Source organism: Struthio camelus, chromosome 11, assembly GCF_040807025.1.
Source record: "Struthio camelus isolate bStrCam1 chromosome 11, bStrCam1.hap1, whole genome shotgun sequence".
Classification (NCBI taxonomy): Eukaryota; Metazoa; Chordata; class Aves; order Struthioniformes; family Struthionidae; genus Struthio; species Struthio camelus.
The window spans coordinates 26,307,226-26,332,067 of record NC_090952.1 but is presented as its reverse complement, the minus strand read 5'-3'; the positions used below and the strand labels follow the sequence as shown (position 1 = coordinate 26,332,067).

The 24,842-nt window shown below is 38.9% G+C and overlaps 1 protein-coding gene across 4 annotated transcripts in view; it reads right to left on the bottom strand.

Annotated features, from left to right (window-relative positions):
• Positions 1-4,377: 4,377 nt before the first annotated feature.
• The window catches only part of LOC104152347 (ribosomal protein S6 kinase alpha-6), a 51,504-nt gene continuing 31,039 nt past the window's right edge, over positions 4,378-24,842 (bottom strand). For all 4 annotated transcript variants that reach the window (XM_068956844.1, XM_068956842.1, XM_068956845.1 and 1 more), the window contains 12 exons: positions 24,167-24,255; positions 23,413-23,477; positions 21,343-21,445; positions 19,238-19,362; positions 18,841-18,966; positions 18,145-18,234; positions 16,990-17,148; positions 16,378-16,539; positions 15,905-15,981; positions 14,004-14,121; positions 11,833-11,973; positions 4,378-10,283 (listed from right to left, as the gene is read on the bottom strand). In XM_068956844.1, the coding sequence (XP_068812945.1) occupies positions 10,158-10,283; positions 11,833-11,973; positions 14,004-14,121; positions 15,905-15,981; positions 16,378-16,539; positions 16,990-17,148; positions 18,145-18,234; positions 18,841-18,966; positions 19,238-19,362; positions 21,343-21,445; positions 23,413-23,477; positions 24,167-24,255 (1,381 nt within the window). In that variant the 3' untranslated portion in view covers positions 4,378-10,157. The remainder of the gene's footprint in view (positions 10,284-11,832; positions 11,974-14,003; positions 14,122-15,904; positions 15,982-16,377; positions 16,540-16,989; positions 17,149-18,144; positions 18,235-18,840; positions 18,967-19,237; positions 19,363-21,342; positions 21,446-23,412; positions 23,478-24,166; positions 24,256-24,842) is intronic.

The following is a 24,842-nucleotide window of genomic DNA, read 5'->3' as shown; positions in this document are numbered from 1 at the left end:
TGCAGCAGCCCCGTGCTGCACGTCACCCCCCCCCCAGTATTACCCCTTTCCACAAAACTGCTAAATTCAGCTGCCAATAAGGGGAAGAGAAAACATGTTTCTTGCCTACCTGCTCACCAGTCAGCTTTGTTACCAAGACCCCCCCCCCCAAAAAGCGCTGAGGCTTTCAGCGGGTCCAGGCACCGGAGCAGCAAGCGCTCGGCACCCCTGCGCTCTGCAAACGCAGCCTGGAATTCCCCCTCCAAAAAAGCCTTTCAGCCTAAAAGCGGGTATAAACCCTTGACGCCGGGAGGAAGCCGGCTGTTCAGAGGCGCGAAGCGGAGCCAGCTCGGCAGAGCTCAGGACCCAGCGCGCAAACCGAAAAGCCGCCAGCCGCGAGAGTGGGAAGCGCGCCGGCTCGGCGATGATCTGCCCCAGCGTCCGTGGCCTTCAAGCACCAGGGAAGTCCTCACCTTTTTTTTTTTTTTTTTTTTTTTTTTTTTTAAAAAAAAGGCCGCGGTCCAAGCTAAGCGAGGCTAACGACTTTCTCCAGCTCGGCCGCCGCACTCCTTCCACCCTCGGCGCGAGGAGCCAGGCCACCTTCACGCAGCCGACGCGCGACAAGCCAGAAGCTTTCTTCTTTGGCCACCTACGAGGTATTTGGCCCTAAAAGCTGCTGCCACGGGAAGGAAAACAAGCCGAACGAAAGCAGCCCAGAGCGCGGCCAGCATCTCCCAGGAAATCCAGAATTCCTCCCGCCGCAGGGCGGCGGAGCGGCGGCCAGCAAGCGGGCTCGGGGGACAGCAAGGCTCGGCTCAGCTCGCCAGGCAGCAACGCACAATCACAGTATGTAATCAGCAATACGTAATTACAATACAGATTCTTTACAGTATACTGAGACCGGCCCCTCTCCTCTTAGAGGAGCTGCACTCGCGCTTCTCGAGGCAGTGATGGTGGCTGGCACATAAAACCACGCTGAGCAGTGTTTTCAGTACAAATTGTGAGATTTTCTGTGGTCAACAAGTGACCCAGTCATCTAAGGTGTCTGTGAAGAGCAGCTCACCTCGGCTACGTGTCACTTGGTCCAAGGCAGAAACACCTTGCTAAACCTGGTCAAAGCACTGCCACAAGACACCAATGCAGGGCAAAGCCACTAAGATCAAGGACATTGTGGAAACTCAACCTAAAAGTTCTAGGGGAAAACCGTTAAATAAAAATTTAAAAGATACACTAAAAATTACAACTAAATCAGTATTTTGGCAGGATGTACATGCTAGCAGACACCTGCCATCACTTAATGCTATACGCTCGTGCTAGGGCGAAGATGCATTTGAACTGAAGAACGATACAGTAGCAACCAAACACATGGACCCATTGCGCAACTGCAACTGCACTGCAAAGAAAACATTTACCACCACATGCAATAATAAATCTTAACATTTACTCTATAATGATGAAGATTTAAGATGCCTCTTAATACAGGGACAAAAAATTAAAGCGCTTATCTTGCAAAAGCATATTGCATATGAGATCAAAAGCAAACTTACTCTCTTCCTTCTCAATCGCCTATGATTTTATCGCGTAGAAGTGGAGAAAGTTTTTTATTAAGTCACATGAAGCCTTGTCTCGGCTCAACTGAAGCTACAGCACGCAGACAAGAGCGAGCGGTCAGGAAAGGGAAAACTAATTCAGGAGCGCTGCTAAGGCCAGCGCATCCTTTCACGACAGCCTCAGCCCTTGCCCAGCGCTCTGCCTGCGAGGCTCACCCTCAACCAAGGCAGGGGCGAGGGAGCTCACTCCCCCTAACACGGAGCAACTGGTGTTTTGAGAGCAGAAAAATATTGTGCTATGCATGATGTCAACTTGATTTAGCGACTACCTACAGCAAGCTACTCAGCTAAAGCAAGCACGTTTTAAGTACTTTCTAGAGTATATTTCTAACTTGAAATAAAAGAGCAAAAGAAAGAAGTAGAAAAGTGCATTTAGTCTCTTACGCTTTATGACTGTACAGCGCATGCAAAACCGCTTCCCCCACGTCCCCCTGAAGACGCCAAGGCTGGCGAGAAAACAAAACAATACAGAACATATCCTGTTTAACCCTATTCCTAGTCTCCTCCTGTCAAACACTCTGCTTTTCCTTGCTCTTGGTTTCTGAAAAATAGACTTTCACTGACATTTTACAAATAAGGGGTTTGGGAGGGGGGGGGGTTAACTCATGCCTTGTCCCTTGCAAGCGTGCATCGCCTAACCGATCGCCCAGGGGCGAGGGAGCCCACGTAGGATTTCCAAGAAGTACTCAGTACTGGTTTAGTGCAAGGCCAAAGTAAGGATCATTTCTGATAACTGGTATTTATGAATTTATCACCTGCAACTTTAGACTGACACTCTCACTCCTGAGAAAACTGCACTGCTTCCAGGGACCACCAATGAGCGCAGCAGCTTCAGGAAGTACTGCAGTTATATTCAAAGAGCGCCAAAAGGACTATAACCAGCCAGGTCAGAGGAAGGTAAAGGGTGACCCTGCACCAAAGGCAGCCTCCAAAGCAACAGGGAAAACCAGGCAGATGGGAGACACGGCCAGAGGTCGTGCGAGACTTGCAGGCACCTGCTGGATATGTCCCACTTTGACTGCAGGCTGCATCAAGGAGCCACCGCTGCCTTGGGGGAACGGCCACTGGAGCCGCCCGCACTTCAAACAGAGAAATACGCTTTTGCAGTAACACCTGCAATTGCGCATCCTTATACACACACAACTGTACAGTTAATTACACACGCATTTGTAGTTTGGTCAATTCTAGTCCATTGGGCATACCACAATTCTTTTTTTTTTTTAAATAGACCTTCCTGTACAGCAACAAAGCATTCATTCACAAAATCAGGACGCTGCTACTATTTACTTCGGAAGTTGCAGCAGAGTCCCAGTCCTGCATTCCCAAAAATATGGTACCTACCTGCCACTGGGTCTTAATGGGATTCTGCTTTACTTTACACCCAGTGTAACACTTGCCCTTCCTACGGATCACTCATTAGGCAGCGGTATCCCCCGTGCACGGGTAGGCATAGCGCACAGTTTTCGGTCTGGTCAAGTAGCCACTGTATTGTTTGGCTAAGTGAATCTTCTATAGATTGGATCTTCTTGTCAACAAAGCAACCAAAGATATTTTGTATTCAGTCTTCTTGCTGAGGGATATCAAGGCAAATTTTGTACTCTCAACACTTTTATGTATCAGTTCAAAAAAAAAAAAAAAAAACACACAACCTGCATCCCATCCAAGTAAAACTTGGTTTGAAACTTGCCCGTGGTTCAGGTTGCAGCATTCATTTGCAACTAGGCAAGCACAAAGGCAGCTCATACAAGGCACATAACATGCAGTAGCAAATCCTCCCATCTTGGACGCTTTCTCCCATGCTGCCTCCTGCATGGCTTTGGTCACCCACAGTTCCCTCGCTCAAGGCAAAGCATCAGCGCTCCCTCTCTAGCCTCAGGAACAACCCCCAGGACCACCAGCAGCAGCCCTCGCTCCTGCTGCTCCTCCACCCCTTCATCTCTCTGCTTTCCCTTTCCTATTCCAGGCTACTAGGGAGAACATCAAGAGAGGCTGAAGCACTTGACTCATCACCCAAGCGCTTGGAGGTCAGCGCACCTGGGGTCTCAGCTTCCTCCTGAGCATGCACTGCTCAGGCCAAGCCCAGTGGGTCAGCAAGGGCTGCTGCTGACCTCCAGACAGCATGGGAAGTGCTTTAAAAGCGCCTTGCATGAGCAAACATAGTCCAAACACTAAGAGGCAGAGGGGTTACTTCACACAATTTTGGAAAAAATCCTTTCTGTGTATTTGGAACAATATGGTAACTGGAAAACAAGATCATCTATTTTGCAAACCCGCTTTGCATATGAATAGCGATACTAGTCATCAAATGCCTTAGAAGTATTTTAAAACTATGCTTCACTACTCAAATTAAACATTCTTATACCCCAGTATTTCATATTCTTGCCCTGTAATGGGGATTATTAGCTATATATTGAGATGTGCAGTCACCTGGGAGCAAGGATACCTGCACCTGCTCTTGCTCATGCACAGGACAGACAAGTTCTTCGATGATCTGCAGCAAGTGATGAGCTCTGACCTGGCGCCGTCGCAGGGTCTGAGGGCGCAGCTTGCTATCAGAACACCTACCACCTCTGCCAACCAGGGCCAACACAGTTGCACATATTTAACTTTCAGTATATGCGCAGGTCGCTGTTTTTAATGGGTTTACTCTCATTCCTGAAAGAACTACCTGGACCTTTGCAGGAAAATTCCTTTTAAACAGTAAGTCAAAGCTGCATGATCACCTGAAAAAAAAAAAAACAAACATATAGAAGGCAGATCATCCCACCCTGAAGTAACACATCAATCCTATCAGTGAACGCATGTTTTATTGAAAGTGTGGCATGAAAAAACTTTACTGTGAATATATAAATTTATAAACAGCTCTTGATGTATCTGAGAGACTTCTGGCAAGGTTTACCACGTAATGCAATTCATAGTATATTCTAATTTAGGAATGTTTGCTCAATGTTTTTATATCAATTTAAAAAAAGTTGTTGAACTTTCAAATCATGAATGATCATTTTTTGTTAATTATAAAATATCATGAATTTGCAACCTTTTTATTCTAGTACTCAAGGAACTGCCAGCTATTTAAAACTGTACCTTTATCATTATTCACAAATTTTAACAAAAATAAATACAACTTTGAGGTTGTCTTTGGCATGTCGTAATTCAAGGCAATAGTATCTTTAGCAGCACAGTGCAAAGAAAAACAACATACCGTACCGTACAATGCACTACTAGATTCAGCCTTACAAGGAGAAGGGAACGTAGTACAATGCAAACTTTAATGTCAATATATACAGAGCTTTAAAGAAAACATTTTTTAAAATTAATGAAATAAATACAATATGATACAAAATCCACAATATGCTTAGAGAAAGAAATGACAGTTACAATATCTGTTAACGGGGACCTTTTGTATAGTTTCATCTTTGAAGTACCTCAGAGAGCATGTAATTCATTGCACACTGTTTTCAATTAATGCCCTTTCATATATTGAGATTTATAGCCAGTCACGTGCCAGAATAGTTTTAGCTCTAATCAAGAGTATCAGTGCAAGAATGCCAAAGTGCTTGGGATATTATGACAATGCAATTACTTAGCAAATGCTGCTCATAGCCCTAATGCAACACACACAAAATAGGAACACTTTGTCCTGCAAAGGAGATCCACCTGGAGCATTTTTTCAGTTCACGCGCACACTCCCAAACAAACCAGGATTCAATGTTAATTATTCAAACCCCCTATTGGCAATAAGTTATTTCCCAAATCTTAATAATTAAGAGACATAAGCAAGTAAAGATTCTCTAAAGCTTTCAAAATTAGAATTTGAGAAAATTTGCTCATATTTAGGAAATATTAAAACCTCAAGAAAACCAGTAATTGATTAATCTAGGGGGATTTCTACTTAGACAAGTTATGGTAACATTCAACTCAGCTTCAGCTACACACAGCCTTTTTTCTTAATTTGTATTCATCCTTCCAGTTCCAAAGGAAAAATGCAGGCTTATCAAAAATAACAAGAAAATAATTTGGGGAGTAAACATTTGGGAAAAAAATACACTGATGTAAGGATAAACAGTATTCAGAATGTCCTAAAGAGGTGTTAATGGAGAAGGATGGTATGTTAGCAGTGATAGCATATGCATGTTACCAATAGATAGCAATACTCAAGAACATTTTTGAATCAATTTTCAGGGAGCTGCTTTTTTTTTTTTTTTTTTTAAAAACAAAAAGAGCTCCCACAGCATTACATAAGGACTTTATCCTACCTAATGGCTTAAGAATCAGGCTTCTGAAAACTTTGAGAAAGAAAAATCTGTTCCTTTCATCCTCCTTTCCCTCCCACAAACATTTGCAAACTTTTAATTCTGGATAGAACTGAAAAACTTAAGTGCTACAGAAGTACCTACAATCCCGTATTTGCATTCATGTCTTAGCCTAATTTCATTGATACAAAGCTGGACAACTACTATGGTATTATGTAATTCATTTAAACTCCACTCTTGCAAGCTATCCTACCTTTTCACTGCTACACTCGAGGACAGAGAGAAGAGTACTAGATATAGCAATCTGTCACTGTAAATTACCTGTTTACAAGTATATTCCAAAGCAATTTCCAATTGTTAAAATTTGCCAGAAATAGTTTTAACTTTTTGATATTTTATGTATGTTGAAGAAACTGATCAAAGTTTAGCTTTGGAAAACAATAAAACATGGAAGACTTAATTTGGCACAACTGACCTGGTGACATTCTGGGTGCTTTCTCTAAATGCAAGCAGAACACTTAAACCATACAACACAGGCCTCAATTAGACAGTATGCTTAGACCACCTACACGTTAGCCTCTTGGTGCGGTCAAAAGGAATTTACTACTTTCAAGCATAACGGAAAAAATACTCAACACACTAACAGCAGCGCTCAGATCGCAAAAGCCACACAACAGTGGCTTAAATCATCGCGCTTGTGCTAACGCTCTCCAATGTGGACACTCTTCGTTAAGCACCGCTGGCTGATGTTGATGCCACTGCATAGCTTTTGACTGTAATACAGGAATACAATAGAGTTCTTAATTTGAACATAACCGCGGTATCCACAGGGCAAAATAATCAAAAGTGTCAGCTGCCTGCTCCAGCTATAGTCAATGTCAGTGGGAATCTCTGCACTCTAGTGAGAGCCATATCAAGCTGTGTGTGAACTTGAGAACTAGCACTTACTTGCAATGGACACTACCAAAATTAATCAGAGGAGATTTTGCTGGCAGTAGTAGAGGCCATACCTAAAACATTAGATCCCTTAAGACAGTAATTAGTTCTCTGCCAACTCCTCTAAATAAGTAGCACGCCTTCCCAATTTCTTTGCAAGTGTAAGTAAAAATGAAATTTTTCTAGATTTAAAATTAGTATCATAGTAAGATGGCAACTAGTTTGGAATCTTTAACTGTGCAGAGACCGTAAGAAAGTGAAACAAATTACACTAACCTTTTCCTCCCGTCAAGAGCATATTCAAATAGACGTAGTTCCATTTCAAGTGCTTAACTGATTACTCAGGAGCAGATCATACTACTTTTAATATAACCGCTTGATTGAACAAAAGCTATGTTTGAAAAATAAGATGAGAAATATGAATGGAATTCCAGAAGAAATATGAATGAGATGATCATTAAACACTAGAGTAACAGTAGGCTGCAAGTGACAGTAGAACTCTTCCGTATTCCTGTATATCCAAAATATTCCAAGACTGACATGCTGAAATACCTGTAGCAAATGAAACTTTTCCCCAAAATTAAGCACCAAGATTGGTATACCAAGTACACTCATCTTTTCAGATATAACAGAGATGTTCGACTATGTTTTCCTTCTGATAAGACAAAACTTTGTAATGTTGCAGTCACCAAAACCTTGCTTTTGTTCCAGGAGTACCACTTACACTAAAGGCTGGTAATTATATAAAAAACAAAACAAAAACCAAAAAACCCAAAAAACCACAGCAAGAATAACTTTACAGAAGATGCTTTAAATTCTGTGCTAACAATCAGAGCATCCACCCTCTTCGTTCATTTTTCCTCTTACCACCTCTGTTTTGCACACTGAGAAGAACTTAAGTATCTTCAGCTGCTTACAACTGCTTTTGTGCAAAATGCTTCTAAGGTGCTTATAACGTGGTGCTTCTGAGCAAGCTAAAAAATACCAGTGTAAACAGTTAAATGATTCATGAATAAAGCCATTAAAGACCAGCTGCTACCTTATGGGAAAGCTGAAGACTATTCAAGTTTGACCTTTTAGTTGTGTTCTACTCCTTGCATTACCTCTACCCCCAAACCAGTTTATTAAACATTTCAGCCTGCATTATACCTTGACCTTGGCCTAGGGCTCCATTTCCACCACTCTGGCTTTTTCTTTGAGGGAACTCAAATTCTTCTGGCAATCATTTGTAAATTTACAAACAAAATTACACTGATAGGCTGTTGATAAGAGGTTTACACACATTCTTGCACACAAAGGTTTCTAGTGATGAAGAGAAGGATGAAACAACTATGTAAGACGCAGGTTTCATTCTGAACAATAAGCTTTCTACGTAGCAGCTGTGTTCTGTGATAACTTTCCACCATTTCAAACAGGCACCTCTAGATTAGGCACAAACGGCCCCTAAAGCTTCCAACACCTATCGAACGCTCAAGAAATTTAGTATGGGGTATGTTCTGCGTGATACAAATAGCACACCTATGTTTGCCATATTCATTAAGTCTCACTTCTACATATATCCATACCTATTTGGCCAGATAATTTCCACCTTCCCTCACCACAGTAAGAGAAAGCAGCTTATCTAATAGTACTTCCAATGCCACCAAGTACTTCACAGGTATAAGCAAAAACCAGCCAGCATCCTCTGTATTTTAAGATCTGAGTTTCTGCTGCTGCTCTTGGGAGAATTTTGGCCTTACTACCAAAAGCTTTATTTTTTTCCCCGTCTTAAAATGCAAAGTTATACCACCACAGCTGTCTTATAATTGGCTACAAAAGGAATCTGGGACAGAAATTCAATGATGGCAAATCAATCTGAACTACATTTGATTTTTGGTCGCTTGGATTCTCTAACTGTTCACAATCTAACTGTTGGTCACTAACATACTTACCTAATATTTTAAATGTGCATCATCCTACTATGTCAGTACAATTGTACAGTAACGTCTAAAACTTGTGAAAACGCTTTAAGCTCATTATCTCTGAATGTACTAGTTCCTGGTCTACTAGCAGATGCAAGTCACCACTGGTTTTGAGTCAGAAAACCTCAAGATGATTCTGGCCCTGAGATTCGCTTTCTCTCTAACACAGCATTTAGAAACAGCTAAAGTCCTAACATCAAGACAGAGAGAGAGAGAGAGAGAGAGAGACAGACAGACAGACAGAGAGAGTGAGTGCTGGCAACAGGATATTTTCAGTATCTTGCCCAGGACTGTGAAATCTCTCTGGTCATAATTCCCTTGACTGGGCAGACTGCAAGTCTTATTTATTTTCCCAAGCTACCCCTACAGTTAGGCAAATAGGATTTTGCATTTATGTTCTGTAATATTTGTACATGCGGCTAGAGATTCTGAGAGAAGCAGTGTTCCAGAAAAAAATCAAATAAATAAAAAATAAAATCCATGGGCCAAGTTTGCTATAATAAAGTGTCAGTTTGCCTCATATGGCAACCCAAATTAATATTGGATGTAGCCAGCAGCAATGACTGCCAGAGTAGCTGTAACATAGTCATTGTACAAATGGACAGGCAGTATAATCAACAAAACACACGGGGCTGCACAGTGTTGTCTTGAAGTGGTACCAATATTACTTAGATCCTTAATTTTGACAATTTACACACATACCTACTTTCTCCAGCTCAGTGCAGAACACAGTACCGTTCACGATAATTGCTAAAAACGCTCATCACCTCATAGGAGGCCATTTGTTGACGAGTATTTCCCCCGGGCCACAAGCGATTAAATTAAATTTATGGGTAAAGTGCAAAGATTTACACATCCTTTTTGTTCATATTTTCATATAAACTTATCAGTTATTGGCACCATGCAAACACAGACCTCCCAAGTTAGCACTAATGCATTTAACACTGGCACAATACATTGAACAAGTTAAATGAATTAAGTTGAATGAATTAAGTGCCCAATTACAAAATAAAGAATTTGTCCTTCACAGCCAATTCTAAAGGTGTAAAGAAAAAAAACTGACACTGACACTTTTTTTTATGTACAACTTGGTCATTGGCAACGGTCCCCTAAACCATTTTTATGAATCCAGCAGAACTATACAGAATGAGAAATAATATTTGCAACAGATCTCGAAGGACACTGTAGAGAAATTCATTGTGGTGTACCTGATAGTTAACTTAATTTAACAGATACGACCTGAAAAACAACACAGTATGAACCTGTGGATTTTTTTTTTCTTTCTAAAAAAAGGACTTTTACAGAATTCAAGTAGTGTAGCAGGAAATCGTAGATGCCTTTTGATCACAGGTCAGGCGACATAGAGCCACTTATTGGATTTTCCCCTTGCTTCTGTTTGCTAAGGTGTCCCAGTGGATCTACAAGTCTGTTGATGTTAGCTTTTTCATGCTCCGTCGCTGAGCTAAACTTGAGGCTGCAACAGGCTCTAACACTGGCTGAAATGTCTTGTGATTCAGTGCAGAATATGTGGCAGCCATGGCTCCCTAGAGAACAATAAAATATATAAAGGCTGTAAAAATCATTTTTATCAGGAAATAAAGCAACCGAATATTAAATTCTTGATGAACTCTAAGAGAAAACACAGAACTTAACAGGTTAGAAATTTTTTCTAAGATTTGTTTTGAAAGAACATTCATTGCTGAATCCTTCTGGTCTCTAAGCATGGGTGTCTGACATTCCTTTTTATTCCCTCTATATTTCTTTCACATACCCTAGATGGAGCAGTAACCTTTTAATGTGGGTGAGAATTACTATCTTCTAAACAATCTTAGCATCAATTTATCAAAATCAGCCACTTCACTGGACATTCAGGTCCTGACTTATCAGCATGACAGAATTAAGATTAGCTATAACAGGTCCTCGTTTCTGAATCCAATAAAACTGAAGAAATCAATGTGAGGAAAACATGATCATCAAAACATGGTCATTAGACTCAAATCCTAAATAATTTCTTGAATATGAACACCTGGAGATCTATAGAACTCTCAGTTTTGGGTAACTTTCTTAACAGGTTCTCATATGGCCTAAGCTACTTTACTCTTTGAAAACAGAAAAAAAACAGTAAAATCTTTTCCCTTCAACATAGCGGGGGGGGGAACGTTCCCTGAAAATTTATCAGCTTACATAACTTAAATGAGTATACATTTACAAGTGAACAGAAAACTAATTTCAATAAATGAGTTCTGCCTGTAATTCTGAATGTGACTCAATTCACTGCATGTTGAGTTATCTCCTTATCCATTGCCTGTGACTGGGAGGACCTAGAAACAAATTTAAACAAAGTAAATTATATTTAGGGAGGAATTAATGAAAAACAGCCAACGTTTGAGCTGTGATTAATCTTCGTTCTTATTAGTCACAATATTGACTAGAGAGACTGCAAATGCACCGATCGCTCTGTTCACGGCTGCATCCAAGAGAACGCAACGCAATCTTTTGCGTCAGAGAAGCGTTTTTGGCAGCACCAGTTGGCTATTCTGGCATTAGAAAGCATCAAGGAATTTGAACATAAATAAGCTGGAGGAACTTCAAGAAGAACAGCTACTATCCATACTACTTGCACTTTTCTTCACAACCTAGGTAAGGCTCCAATCCCACAAAGTTAAGGCAAAAGCAACTTCTTCACACAAGGAAATAGTTTGTTAGATAAGCATATATATTTCATATTTTTTCCCCTGCATTACAAGGAAGTGAACATCAGCCTATTAATCCTCTGGCATCAATGCAACCACATAAAGGACAACTTCACACAAAGTAATTACATTAAAACAGATGCATCCCTTAACGGAAATGTCCTAGTGCTATATAAGCACTCTTTGCAACATCTCCCTCCCTCATTAATCCATATTTACAGCTTCAGGCAGAAAGTGAAGAACAATATTACACCCAACTGAGATCAGAACGGTAATTTGGCAATGCTAGTTACTAGAGTCGGGGCAGGGGAGGGCAGAGAGGGTATCTTTCCACAACTGCAAACTAAATTTCTAAGTAGCAAGAGGAGGGCACAGGGGAAAGAGAGCTGGGTTGTTTTACCTTTACTAGATGTGGTGCATCTTGCCTGTTTAGCTGATAATGAGGCAACTGATCCCTACAGGCTATCCATGAATGTTTTAATACTTGCTCTGCTGTATACCTCTGATGGGGATCTACATGAAGCATATGTGATAACAAGTCCTAGATAAAAGTGGAAAATACACATATTATTCAGTTAAAATAATCTTACCTCAAATTTTAAAGCATGAATTACGGTCAACAATGAAAAAATAGCCTATGTGGCAGGGATTAACACAATGCAAACACACACACAAAATCAACAGATAAAGTGGTTCATTCTGTGCCTTGACACTGCAGAAGCCTGAAAACAATGTGTTGTACTATTTAATCAGTTTAACAGAGCAAGCCTTTATTGTAAAGAGACTTACTATTGTTTGTGTTTCATATTTCAGTTTGTTTATAATTGATACCATCTCTAAAAAAACTGATACCATCTAACATGATGCCAGGCTAGAAATCCTAATTATTAACATCCAGCAGAAAGATTTTACGAAAGAAAGTTATTACTTGCAAACACCCCTCCACAACCCTCGTCTACACTTCATGTCTTATGCTTATATAGTACAAATCTAATTCACATATGGTGATATACAATTGAAGATTTTTTCCTTCAAGAAGCTATACGAAGATTAAAACCAAACAGAAATGAATACTTATTGTTGCCTGTTTGGAAGCATTAGTAATAAGCTATTCATTTCAAAGTTAGTCAGAAGGAGAGCTGTATGGGAAGGGCACAGAAGAGAAACAGGAATAGCTTGAAGGAAAACAAAAAGTGGACAAGCCGACCAAATGTCCCCTTTCTGTTACGTAAAAGTTAAGCATTCATAAATACCCAGAAATTAAGTATTTGCACCAAGACAGAATCAGCCAGCAAGTATTCTGAACCCCTGGAATTGAAATGAACAAATTCTGCAGTTCCAAAGGATCAGGAAAAGATTTAATATTAATCTCAATATATATAAAAGGTAAAACCAGTGACTAAGATACCTACAGACCAGACCAACATAAAACCCAGAACACACGCAGTAACTGATGCGTGATGCAGTCTTTAAATAAAAAGACAGCAGCATAACCATGCTGATCAAATTTTTGGCAAAAAGTCTGAATATATTTGGTTGTTAAAGTACTAGTCTATTTGCTGAAAGTAATAGCACCAGTAGACATACTGTAAAGCACCTGAATTTAGTGCTTTAGCATTTATAAAAACTGTACTACAAAAAAATTCACGTATTTAATGGAAAACTGGTTAGCTATTAGTCCTAACAAACTGTAAAAATATGTCATCCACTGACAGGATTTGTAAGGAACCCCACAAACACCTGGCCTTTGTCCAGTAAAAACAACGCATTAAAAAAATACTAATGAACAGAAAGGCCTACACTGGCACCTATCCTATTTGAAGTCTTGATCATTGGCCTGCAGGAGGCAACAGAGTGCACTCTCATCAAGTTTGCAGGTGACATCAAACTAGAGGGGAGTAGCTGATACATTCAAAGGCAAGGCTGTCATTCAAAGGGACCTAGACAGGCTGCAGGAATGGACCAAAAGAAGCCTTATGAAATTCAACAAGGACAAGTGCAGAGTCCTGCACTCGGGAAGGGGGAAAAGCTTTGCCAAAATACAGGCTGGGGACTGACTGGCTGGGGAGCAGCTTTGCTGAAAAGGATGTCTTGGTAGGCAGCGAGCTGAACTTGAGCTAGCAGTTTGCCCTGCCATCAAAGGCAGCTGGCAGCATCCTGGGCTGAAGCACAGCAAGTAGACCGAGGGAAGCAATTATCTTCCTTTAGCCAGCGTGGTCAAAGCACTAGAGACAGGACACAAACTGAAGCAGAGAAGTTACAGCATGAAATTAGGAAAAGTCTTTTTCACCATTAGGACAGTCAAGCATAGGAAAAGGCTGCCCAGACAGTTTGCACAGGCTCCATCCTTGAAGGCTTTCAAAATCAAACTCGATAAAGTCCTGAGCAGCTGTGATCTCACAGCTGACCCTGCTCTGAACAGGAGGTTGGACTAAATTACCCTTACTGCAATGAAGCTTGCAGATAATAAATAGTAAACAGCTGTATTAGACGAGGCTATTTTATAAAGTTAGCTACATGCTCATTTGAATTCTACAAAAAAAGGGGAAGGGAAAAAGAATACATTTACACCTTTGCTGCATCTGAAACAGTATCCCAGTTGCCTCCACTTAAAGAGAATTTTCCACTGCCTATCCGTACCAGAATCTCCTCAGGAGTATCATTAGGACCATTGGCAAATGGAGTATAGCTATTAAAAAAGAAGAGGAAAGAAAAAAAAGAAATACACGTTATACAAAATAAGAAACAAGAAACAGGTAAAAAACTCATAAATCATTCTACCTAGATATCCCACTGCTGACAGAAAAACACTACGTACTATATTAATACTTGTTATATTAGCTTTTCATCTTTGAAACTATTTTTTTCCATAATTGCGGTTATACAGACAGAATAAACTGGAAGTGCAAACTAAAAAGATGTTTTAGGTTAACAATATTATAATAATGCATTCTAACCACTGCAGACTATCTAATAATTGGAAGCGATTTATAAACAAAAGTTATGCGAGATTGCCAGAGTATATCAAGTACTACAAACCTAGAAGAGTACCCTAACAAAATGGCCTAATAAAGTTGGAGTAATTTAGTGTTTGAGGTTACACGCATGCATATGCATTTAATTAGAGAATGAGCACAACAGGCATGCAAATGCATGTCTGATTTGGGAAAAAAATAGAAGAAAATATTCTGGTTAGTTTTTTTCTTAAGCGAGTTTGAGAGGCATAAACCACAAGGTTGTTGGTTTTGGAGGCTTCTAATAGCTTACAGGATTTCCTGTAAGTTCCTGTAAGTTTTCTACAAAACCTACTGTAAAGAACACAAAAGAATTAAATTAGCAAATCTGAAAACCTATCTTAAGGACTTAAATACATCTTTTAACAATGCCAGAAGTGTTATGATGCCTTGGTATCGTCTGTGGTCATAGGCTAGTACCAAGTCCAAACTAACTATTGAAAAAAAAAAGAAAAGAAAAAACAACCTTACTCACATTAAGCAGTTACATTGTAAGACCCTTTAGATTTCAAATTACCATGACAGCAATAATAAAGCTCAGTGCATTGTATCTTAGCACTTTGAAAGCTCTGCATAAAACAAAGATCAATCATAACAATCAGCAAAGGTTTAGGAACCATTCCAACTAGTTTAATTCTAGTACTTCAGCTGATGAACTTAACAGGGAACAAAAAGGAAAGAGCTGAATACATGCTGGACCATCTCTCCCCCATACTTTTGACTCGTCATACATTACTGACTGAACAAAAGGTTTCTCAAGTGTGCAGGCAGTATACTGCCTCACATCTGCATGCCTGGAGATGAATCATGCAGAAAACTGCATTTTCATGGCAAAACTAGCGGTGATGGTGATTTTACATGGAAAAGTACAATATGATCAGGAAGTGACAAGACAAATAGCATTTATCTATAAGACAAAAGGTCTGTTCATTTTTGTTGGACAAAACAGAATTTAGTGGAAGACTGATAAAGGTATGTATTCTGTAAGTACTTCACAGTGATTAGTGAGAGTTTCTTAGAGCTTCAGTGGATGACCAAGGACTGGATGTTCAGAGGTTACAGTTCAGTGGTTCCTGTAAGAGGGTCACAGGTCAAGCCTGTGGAAGGAGATACAAGGCGGCGGACTACAGGGGAACTGGGACGGGGAGAACAAGAAGCAGAAGAAGAAAGAAGAAAACCACTGCATATTTTCACAGAGTAAGTTCTCTTCCCTAGACTGGGGAAAGGCTTTGACATTCCCTGGTCATGTATCATAGGAGAGAGAGGCCTTGAACTTACATGGTAGATAAGCCTAGTATATGCCTACACTTATAAACTCACAGGTTCCTCTTCCACCTCAGAGTGTCATTCCACATCCAAATCAGCGATGCAGTATCTTATAATTTTAATAAAACACATGGATTCATGCAGCATGCTGGAATTTTACATAAACACGTGGAAAAAAGAAATATTTCTCACCCTGCCAACATTGTGTAAAGAAGAACACCCAAGCTCCATATGTCACAAGCAGCATCATACCCCTGTCGCATGAGAACCTATAAAACAAAGAGCTGTTGAAGTTCTCATCTATAAAAACACCCCTACCTCTACACAGGCAACTTAAGGAAGGAGAAGTCAACATCAGGATAGTTTCAGAGGTTTGATCATCTGTTGCTGAATATATGGGTTGCAGCAACTATCGACAGTATTTTGCGTTCCCAAAACATGATCTCTTAAGTTTCTCAGTAGGCTTGCATCTTATTTTTAAAGGTAGATTTTGCTGTTCTTAAAGCAGGTTTATTATAAACACATGCACCAGTCCGTTTTTAACGTATTTAAGGAAAACTAGCAGAGGTTTTTTTTTTTTTTTTTTTTTTTTAAAACAGTGCTAAAGTTTAATTACTTGATGCATCAAAAACAGAATAGAGAAAACACATGACAGCTTAAGATACCTCTGGTGCCACAAAGTTTGCAGTGTAGCAAGGAGTCAGAAGTAGTCCATTTTCTCCTCGAAGTTGTTTTGCAAATCCAAAATCACAAATCCTGATAGAATCAGCGTTATTTGAATCATCCGTATATAAAATATTACTAGGTTTAAGGTCCCGATGCACTACCTTTAAACAAAGAAAAATGTTAACGTCTGTCATTTCAAAGCTGCTTGTATATATGTTTATACATATTTTACAATTCATAAAAACTACTCTAGTTTACTATACTTATTAACTGTTCTACACAGTTGCATCACTTTTTCTTCCAAGTAAAGACAGGAACTCCATTCTAAGCAATCTCATTAAAGAAAAAAAGTCCACTGGCTTACAATGCATCTGGAACAAACATAAGCAACGTCCACACAAGCAGAACAAATATCTGCAGTTTCATAAACTGTAAAAGTAGAGCTGAAACGGTTGCCAGAATAACAGGATGGGTTATGTCATCCACCTGTGTTTTAAAATACTCACAAATCTCTTCTGCCTTAAAAATAAGCTAACTATAGCAAATGCTTTTTGTTATGTGTTTATTTTAAGAACTGTGAATGCAATCAGGTCATAAAAGAAAACACTCACTCCTTGGCAGTGCAGGTAGTCCACGGTCTTAGTAATAGTATATAATACAGCGCTAGCCTCTCGTTCGGAGAAAAACTTCTGCCTGAGAATTCGATCAAGCAGCTCTCCTCCTTTCATCAATTCAGTGACAAGGTATATGAATCTACCATCATCATACACCTGAGGAAATTTAACAAGCATATATATATATATACACACACACACACACATATATTCATCCAGATCCCCTATAATTATACATCCTGAAAAGTACAAAAACTACAGACTAGATTGTTGACCTATTCCCTTACACGAACACAAAGCACAAACACTAGGCGCTGTCAAATTTAATTCTGCAATTGAGGGGTCTCAAAGCATGAAATATAAAAAAGCTTTTATGTCATTCTGTGAGATGCTGAGATAATAGGTTACTGAATCATTGAGTCAGAATTCAATTTCTGCAGTCTAGGAACTTCTATTGAAAGAGGAGACTAGTTCTATTACTCCCTCTGCCTCTTCCCCTCCACAGACTATTTTTAGCTGCTGGCACTTTGCATATACATGACAATATGTGACTGCTTGTTCAGCATCAGATTACCAATACATTAGCTAGTAGCATTTGAAAGAAGAAATATGACATCTAAGAATTACATCATTTCTCACTCCAAGTTCATTAATTTTTTTTCAGTGCATCATTCTACTACTTTTCCAGATGCTTACAAGCCTTCAGAACGAGCACAACAAACAAGATCTGAATTTCAAACCCCAAAGTGACAAAAGAACTCCTGCAAGAGCAGGGTAGACAAAGAAAGCCTTAGAAAAGTAGTCAGTCACAGAATTTTCCTCCACTGGTCCCCCTGAAAGCCTTCTGCAGCTTGGCTTCAACACAGGGCAAAATGTGGTTTCCTAGTCTCATTTTCTTCCTCCCTTTTTGTGGGGGTGGGGCTATGGGGAAGGTTGGAGCAGGGAAGCTTAGGAAGATTAAAATAACCTTCAGAAAAGATTAACATCAAGATAACGGTATATTTTGAAACACCCAATACATTACTATGTGCAGTGTTCTCCCAATTTGTTTTACTAAGAAAGTGAAACTTGCAACCCCAATCCACTGCTCTACTTCTGTATTTAGACTGACGACTGTATAAAAAGAGGTGGTGGAGTAAAACAGGTACGTACATCTTTTAAAGTGATAATATTTGGATGTTGTCCATAACGCATCAAAATCTCGATTTCTTCTGAGGGATCCCTCTTACTTTTATCAATTATCTGTGAAATATAGTAACAGGAAAAATCTTGGCTAAGCAAAGTCTATTTCATGAAGAAAAATAATTTTTTATTTCTATTCTCACTTCAGCAAGAGAATCAAAAATTTCAAGACATCACCTCTTCTTACTAATCATGACTAATTCATCTACTGACTTCACACCATACCATTTTATTCAATTCTTGCTTTATCTTATCAGTTAAGCCTGCATCGTTAATGCAGTCTGCTGCTCCAAAGGACAAGGAGATTCACTGGACTGTCTGAAGTGTCACTGCTTCCCCGCAGCCCAATTCCACCCTCATAGATCTCACTTATTTTACTTCAGGGGTGCTCAGCATTGTACTATACTTCCAGGCTTCAAGCTTATAAATTCGAAGCCAGAACGCTTCCTATAGTTGACACAAAGTTCTTCAGTGACAGAAGTTCACTCGCAAAAAGAGCGACTATGGAAGACAATACACAATTTCAATGAATGAAGAAAACCACGTTTTTCATTTCTTACAGCATATAAGCAGCTACAATAACTGAAAATTAGTGCATTTTTTAAAATTTATTAATCTACTGCATAATAATTTCAAAAGTGCCAAAATAAAATTTATTTCAAGTACCTTTACTGCAAACTCCATATTCGTAGCTATGTGTATACATCGCTTGCAAACGGAATAGGAACCAACACCAATATCTTCCTTCAGTTCATATACATCAGTAAACTGTGCGCTGTTTCCATGAAGTTGCTTAAAAAAAAAAAAAAAACAAGCTGTCAACTAAAGCAACAAAACTCTGCCATATTACTATTTCCAGCAGCAAAAGTTTCTTCTGCTTGCCCACGTTTTTTCTTTTGAATTCTGCCTACAGAAAAATAGAAAAGTCTTTTTAAAACTGGAATAAAAACATCCTGTGAAACGATTTTAACAATACACATAATGGTCTTCACAACAAGACAGAAAACTAAATATTGGTTGATCTTTGGCATTTCAAAAGAGTTTACCAAAAAATAAGTTTTACCTGTACTATTGGTAGTATATTCGTGAGTGGTGAGATTTTATGATCTTCTACAGTAGTAGTTGCAACAAAACTAAATCCTTTGAAGAGCTGATGTGCATTTGCGCTAGGCGGGACTCCTGGAGAATCTAGTTGCATACACATTTGATTAGCATGAACTGATTGCATCCCAGCATAATTTTTTTTTTTTTTTTAAAACATTTACAACAGGTATGTTCAAAGCAACATTTCGAGGGAAGGCAGGCAAACAAAAAACAAAATTAGATATTGAATAAGATGTCTCTTCAGCCACCTTTCTGGCTTCTCTTTTTCAATATCATACACAAAATAAGAATTCCTGCATTTCATTTAAGACTTCAAAACACTAAAGAAGTTAAGGTATGAATAAATGTTTTAAGGAACACATTCATTGAAGCACAAACATCATTTATGAGAAAGAACTAAAGATCATAGCCTAACGTTGAAGAACGCCATAACAAAGAAGGGCGCCCACAAGTTTTGCTAACTAGAAATTTCAGCTTCAGTGATGTAAAGTGCAGGTATGGCAGAAGAGAGGTAATACAAGCATATTCAATTAATATTACTGAAAAATTAGAGCCATGTTTTCCCCAGATTATCTTACATACACCTCTGAAGTCACTGTTTGAAATTTCAGAGCGTAAATAAGCACATTTGGTAATTGTGTACTCTATCAGAACGTGAATTATAAACGCTCTCCAAACAAACACGATACCTAGTTTTAAATGTCTGATGCAGCAGCAAAGGCAGCACAAAAGAAAACCTGCAGTGAACTTAGAGGTGTTAACATTTATTGCTTACTGTGTCTTTGTTACAAGTTCAGTTACTGGGACATTTTCATATTGCAGTAATCTCTAAAAAGGATATTTCAAAGATAAATTTTGAAACTTATTTGAAGCCATTTGATACACCTTTGCAATTGACCCAACAGGTCAACTGATCAAACCAACACAGGTGACACTGCTACGCTTCCCCTTTCCCTTCCTTCTCTACTTTTACATCAACACCCCTCCTGCCTTTTCAACAGTAAAGTTAAATTCAGCATGCCTAGTGGGTGGAGGAAGAGCTCAATGAAAAATGTTCTATTATAATGTTAATTTAGGATTTAATTTTAACAATAATAATGAGTAGGCTCAAGGAAGTTATTTAGAGCTAGTCATTTTCAGAGGAATAGTGATCCTGAATAATCATCACTGTTGCAATCAAGCTTAGTTTACTTTTAGTATTAAATGGATTTTCTCCAGAAGCGCTGCACTGAAAAACTATTAGCACATGCCTAACTTTAGATCATAACTAGAAATTATATTCCAGTTATATGTATTTTTATTTTTTTTGGTGAACAGAAGTTTAGCAGGACATCCTACTCCATTAGGAAACAAAGAACAGGAACCCGCTGAGGGGAACACTCTCCTGCAAAGTACTGGAAATCTGTTGCAAGGTCTTTCTTCAAATTGAATCAGTGGCTTCTTCCTTTTGGCAAGCTTGATCTTTTTCACTGGCTGCCTGTTTCTGGATTTCTTCATATCTCACCCACATAGTGCAATACAAAGGAAAAAAGTTGTGTTTGCTGCAATTCTGTTCTTCAGAAGGAAGAGGAAAAAGCGTAACAGGTTTCCTCTTTGGGGCCTACAAAGAGTAGGCATTGGTAACTATAAAGAGAGATGAAATACCACAAAGGAATCATGCAGACAAAAGGGAAGTTAATACTTGAGATTCCCATTCAACAAATTCTACTAGGGATTGACAATAAAAGGGAAGCCTGCACAAATTAAGACAAAATTAAGATTAAACCTATTCTCTGTGTAGCAGAATTGGACTTGTGCTTTACTTCCCTTGCTATTGCATGTAGGGAAGCCATACTTAAAAGAAAGAAAGAAATAAAGAAGTAGAAAAAAATATATTGTGATAAATGTCACAGTAACCTCTGTTAAGGTGGCCTTAAGTTTATATATTTCATCTTTAATTTCATATAAAATTCAAACATCAACCATTCTAATTTTGCATGTCAATCCACAGATACCAAACAAACAAAAATTAAACCTCTCTATCCATGAACCTCATCAATTCATAACCAGAATATGTACAATTACCTTTTGGTGTTTTTGCTGTGAATTCTGGATCAAAACAAAAGGTATCTTCTGGTTTTCCAGAAGCAGGTTTAAATGGGGGTTGAATTTCTCTTCTGAATAGTTTCTGAAGGAGGAGGACAAAGTCATAACAAAAAGTAAATGAAGCTTTCATCGGCAGTGAAACTTTGCCAAGCTAAAGGCAATTGAAATGTCGTTGTTACGTTATCTGCTACTTCAGAAAACTATTTTAATATACAGCGAGTAGAAGACACGCAAACACGTATGTAAAAAAGGACTTATTTTTATGTACCTTTATTTAGCATTTCAAATCAAAGGAAATGTTACCAAGCAAGTCAACATATGGCACTTTTTCCTTTCTGAATCTGCCTGATGTAACAGATCTATACTTTTTAAATTGCTGTAACAGGCTGCCACTTATCAGAGCCCTCACCAGCTCACCTTCAGCTTACTACAAAAAACATGGAACAGCTATTGTGGACCTTACCTTTTTGTCATCATTTCAGACCTGGGTCACTGCTATTTAGGAGAGTTGTCAGCATCCTGACAAGTTCACCCCAAGGGGAAGATACGAAATACAATCTTTACCCTTCTATTCTGTGAGAAACCAGTCCCACCAATTCTCAAAACTCTATTCCAGTGTTTTCCTAATCTACTCAGAGGTGGGGAGAGGGAGGGGGAAGATGAACAATCGCTCCTCTTCTTCCCCCCCCCCCCCGCCCCTTTACCCAATGTACTTTAGAAGAATGCTTTGCCTAAGAGGTATCAGCACACAAGTCCCATTTATAGTTTAGAAAGAGAAAATCTCCTGTCAAATAACATCATGAAAACCCTAGGTAAAGTTCAGGGCATTTGGGGAACATTTTCTTAGTACTTCTCTCAGCCTGACCTCTTTCTTACTGTACTTTTTATTTAATCTCCCTGCACAAGAACAAGCAACACATCTCAATCCTAAAAAAAAAAAAATCAAAGAGGGACATGAATTCATTTCAAAGAAGTAATGAGATAAAATATGGAAGCAATCACTGACACTACCATAGCTAATTAAATACAAAGCACTGTCAAATACAGGAAAATAAAAGTCAGTGTTAAAAGTATAAAGCCTTTAAATTTTCCTGTTAATATTTATTTCAAATTCAGTCCCCTAGAATCAGTGAATAATCTGCAAGCATATTAACACAGTCTTCTTTTACTAAAAATACCTACATAAAATAGTAAAATTTTCCTATTACTTAATACTCTACTGGAATGAGGAATCTGTTAATGCTATATAAGCACAAGTTAGAGAAGTCCCCCTTCTCAGAAGTAAACATAAGAAATAAAGAGGAGGATAAAGACAATAGCATTTAAAGAAACAGTTAAGTACAATATGGGTTAGCGCTGTAGGCAGTCATGTCAGCACAGCAACATCCTATTCATTCCGTCTGGGGGTTTTTTGTAGGCATTATAGCAAACAGTTTTCAGAGTGCACTTGATATAGAGTATCTTGGTTTTGTGGATGTTTCTGAGCAACACATCTCAAAAGCTTGGAGAACCACAGAGGAAAAGCACCAAGATGCTTGTTACAAATGTAAACAAGCAAGCATAGACTTAGACTCCTGCTCATCTTAGAGCACCAGAGTCAATAATTAACTGCTGATAGACTATGACTGACGAGACAGGAATATGCTATGGCTCGCTACAGAGAAGTCCAAGAGAATCATAGTCACAGTGAGTTTTTGTGCCCTGCATGGCAGGGCAAGACTTACTCATACTAGATGGACACTTATTCAAAGAGAACCTGTTTCTTGCAGACTGATGCACACTGGGAAGGACAGCATCCTTTCCTGAATGCAAGGATTCTAACAGACAATGTTGCAACTCTGATTATTTAAAAAGTAAATGCACAATTTACAATTGCTTTAATACTCCTATATCACAAGCACTACAGCTCAAAAAGCTGAGTAACATTATAGTACAAGAGGGAACATAACACACAGCATTGCTGTGGAGCTTGTTGTGCCCTATTCAGATACAAATCCCTATATGCTCCAACATAGAACAGTTCTATCATTCACATCATTCTTTACTTACATTCCAGTCAACAGTAGAAAAAAAAGGATGTCTCTTGATTTCTTCAACTCCATCTGAACCAGCTCCTAAACAACGAAAATACTGAATTTAACACACTTCTGGCTACAGTCTGTGAACGACTGCACTAAAAATTAAACTTTTTCATGTTTTTTTTTTTTTTTAAATCGCATAGACAGTTATTCAGGGTAACTGTAAAAACAGAAATATTCCAAGGATATAAAATACTTCAGTGTATGCCTCGCCAGGGAGGCAAAAAGCGCAAGAAGCTCAGAGTCACAGCATTGTTTTGCTGACACTGGCATCCATCTCCCTGCTGAGAGATGTTAACAGCTCAGTTGAAAACTGGGGCTATGATGAGCATGTAATTAAACATATTAAGTGCATGCAGTACACTCAAATCGAGTGGAGAGAAGTTCAATGAATTCCATTTTCTGAAAATCCAAGCAGTTTACAAGACAAAAAGAATGCATTTAAAAATCCTTTTAGAGAAGAATTTCAGCTGCTTAACCTGAAGTTTAAGTAAGGCTCTGCAGAATTCTGCATCCAGCACACGGAAGAGTCACTGGCCCACAAAAGTAATCTTTCATCAGCCAAATCCAGAAAGTCATGATCTAAGCTACAAACAAACGGTATCTAAAGTCAGGTCTTACTGACCACCAACACTGGAGCTTCAGAGTTTCCAGCAGCTATTTTCTCTAAACAATAAATTCAGTCAACATGTTTTTATTTCAAAGATGCAAATAAGTTAACCAACCTAATCTATTTGATGGGTTCCTTTTAAACAACATCCTCAGAAGACTTTGTGCCTCAGGGCTGAGGAACTGAGGCATTCCAAGTTTTGCTCTATGGAAAAACAGAAGCAGTCAAAGAAACGTATTTTCCTAAAAGTGGTCTATGTCACTTAAACTGCACAATTTGATCCATCAAGAATCCGTTCCAAAGTCTTGGACAGTATACACTTTTTAACTTGTTAGCTTTTCAGTTCCACATTTATACATGAGTAGTTTTCCAATTAAAAAATTGTATTTCCAAAGCTGTCTTCAGAACATCTGTGAGTTAAAGTACTTTTACCACAATCAAGTCCAGAATAGACTCACCAAATCCCCCAAACCTTCCATTTTTATTAGTCCCTGAGGTTCCTCCTGACGAAAGAGCCTCAATAAGTAGGTCTTTAGTAAAAGCTGTTCCTGGTGAACTTTACCAAATTTATTTTATGAAAAAATTACACTAAAGCCAGGAATTCACGTGCAGAACTCTAACACCCCTTAGAGCTCAAAAAGCGAGGCTGCGACATAATCCATCTTTCACAAGTAACATCACTACAAACTCGCCTTCCTGGTAAGTTCAAATTGCCTGATGTTGTTAAGAATAGAGCTTATCTCCTTCCCCAGATACCACCCCCTCAAAAGGCCCAAGGCTCGGTGTGTGAT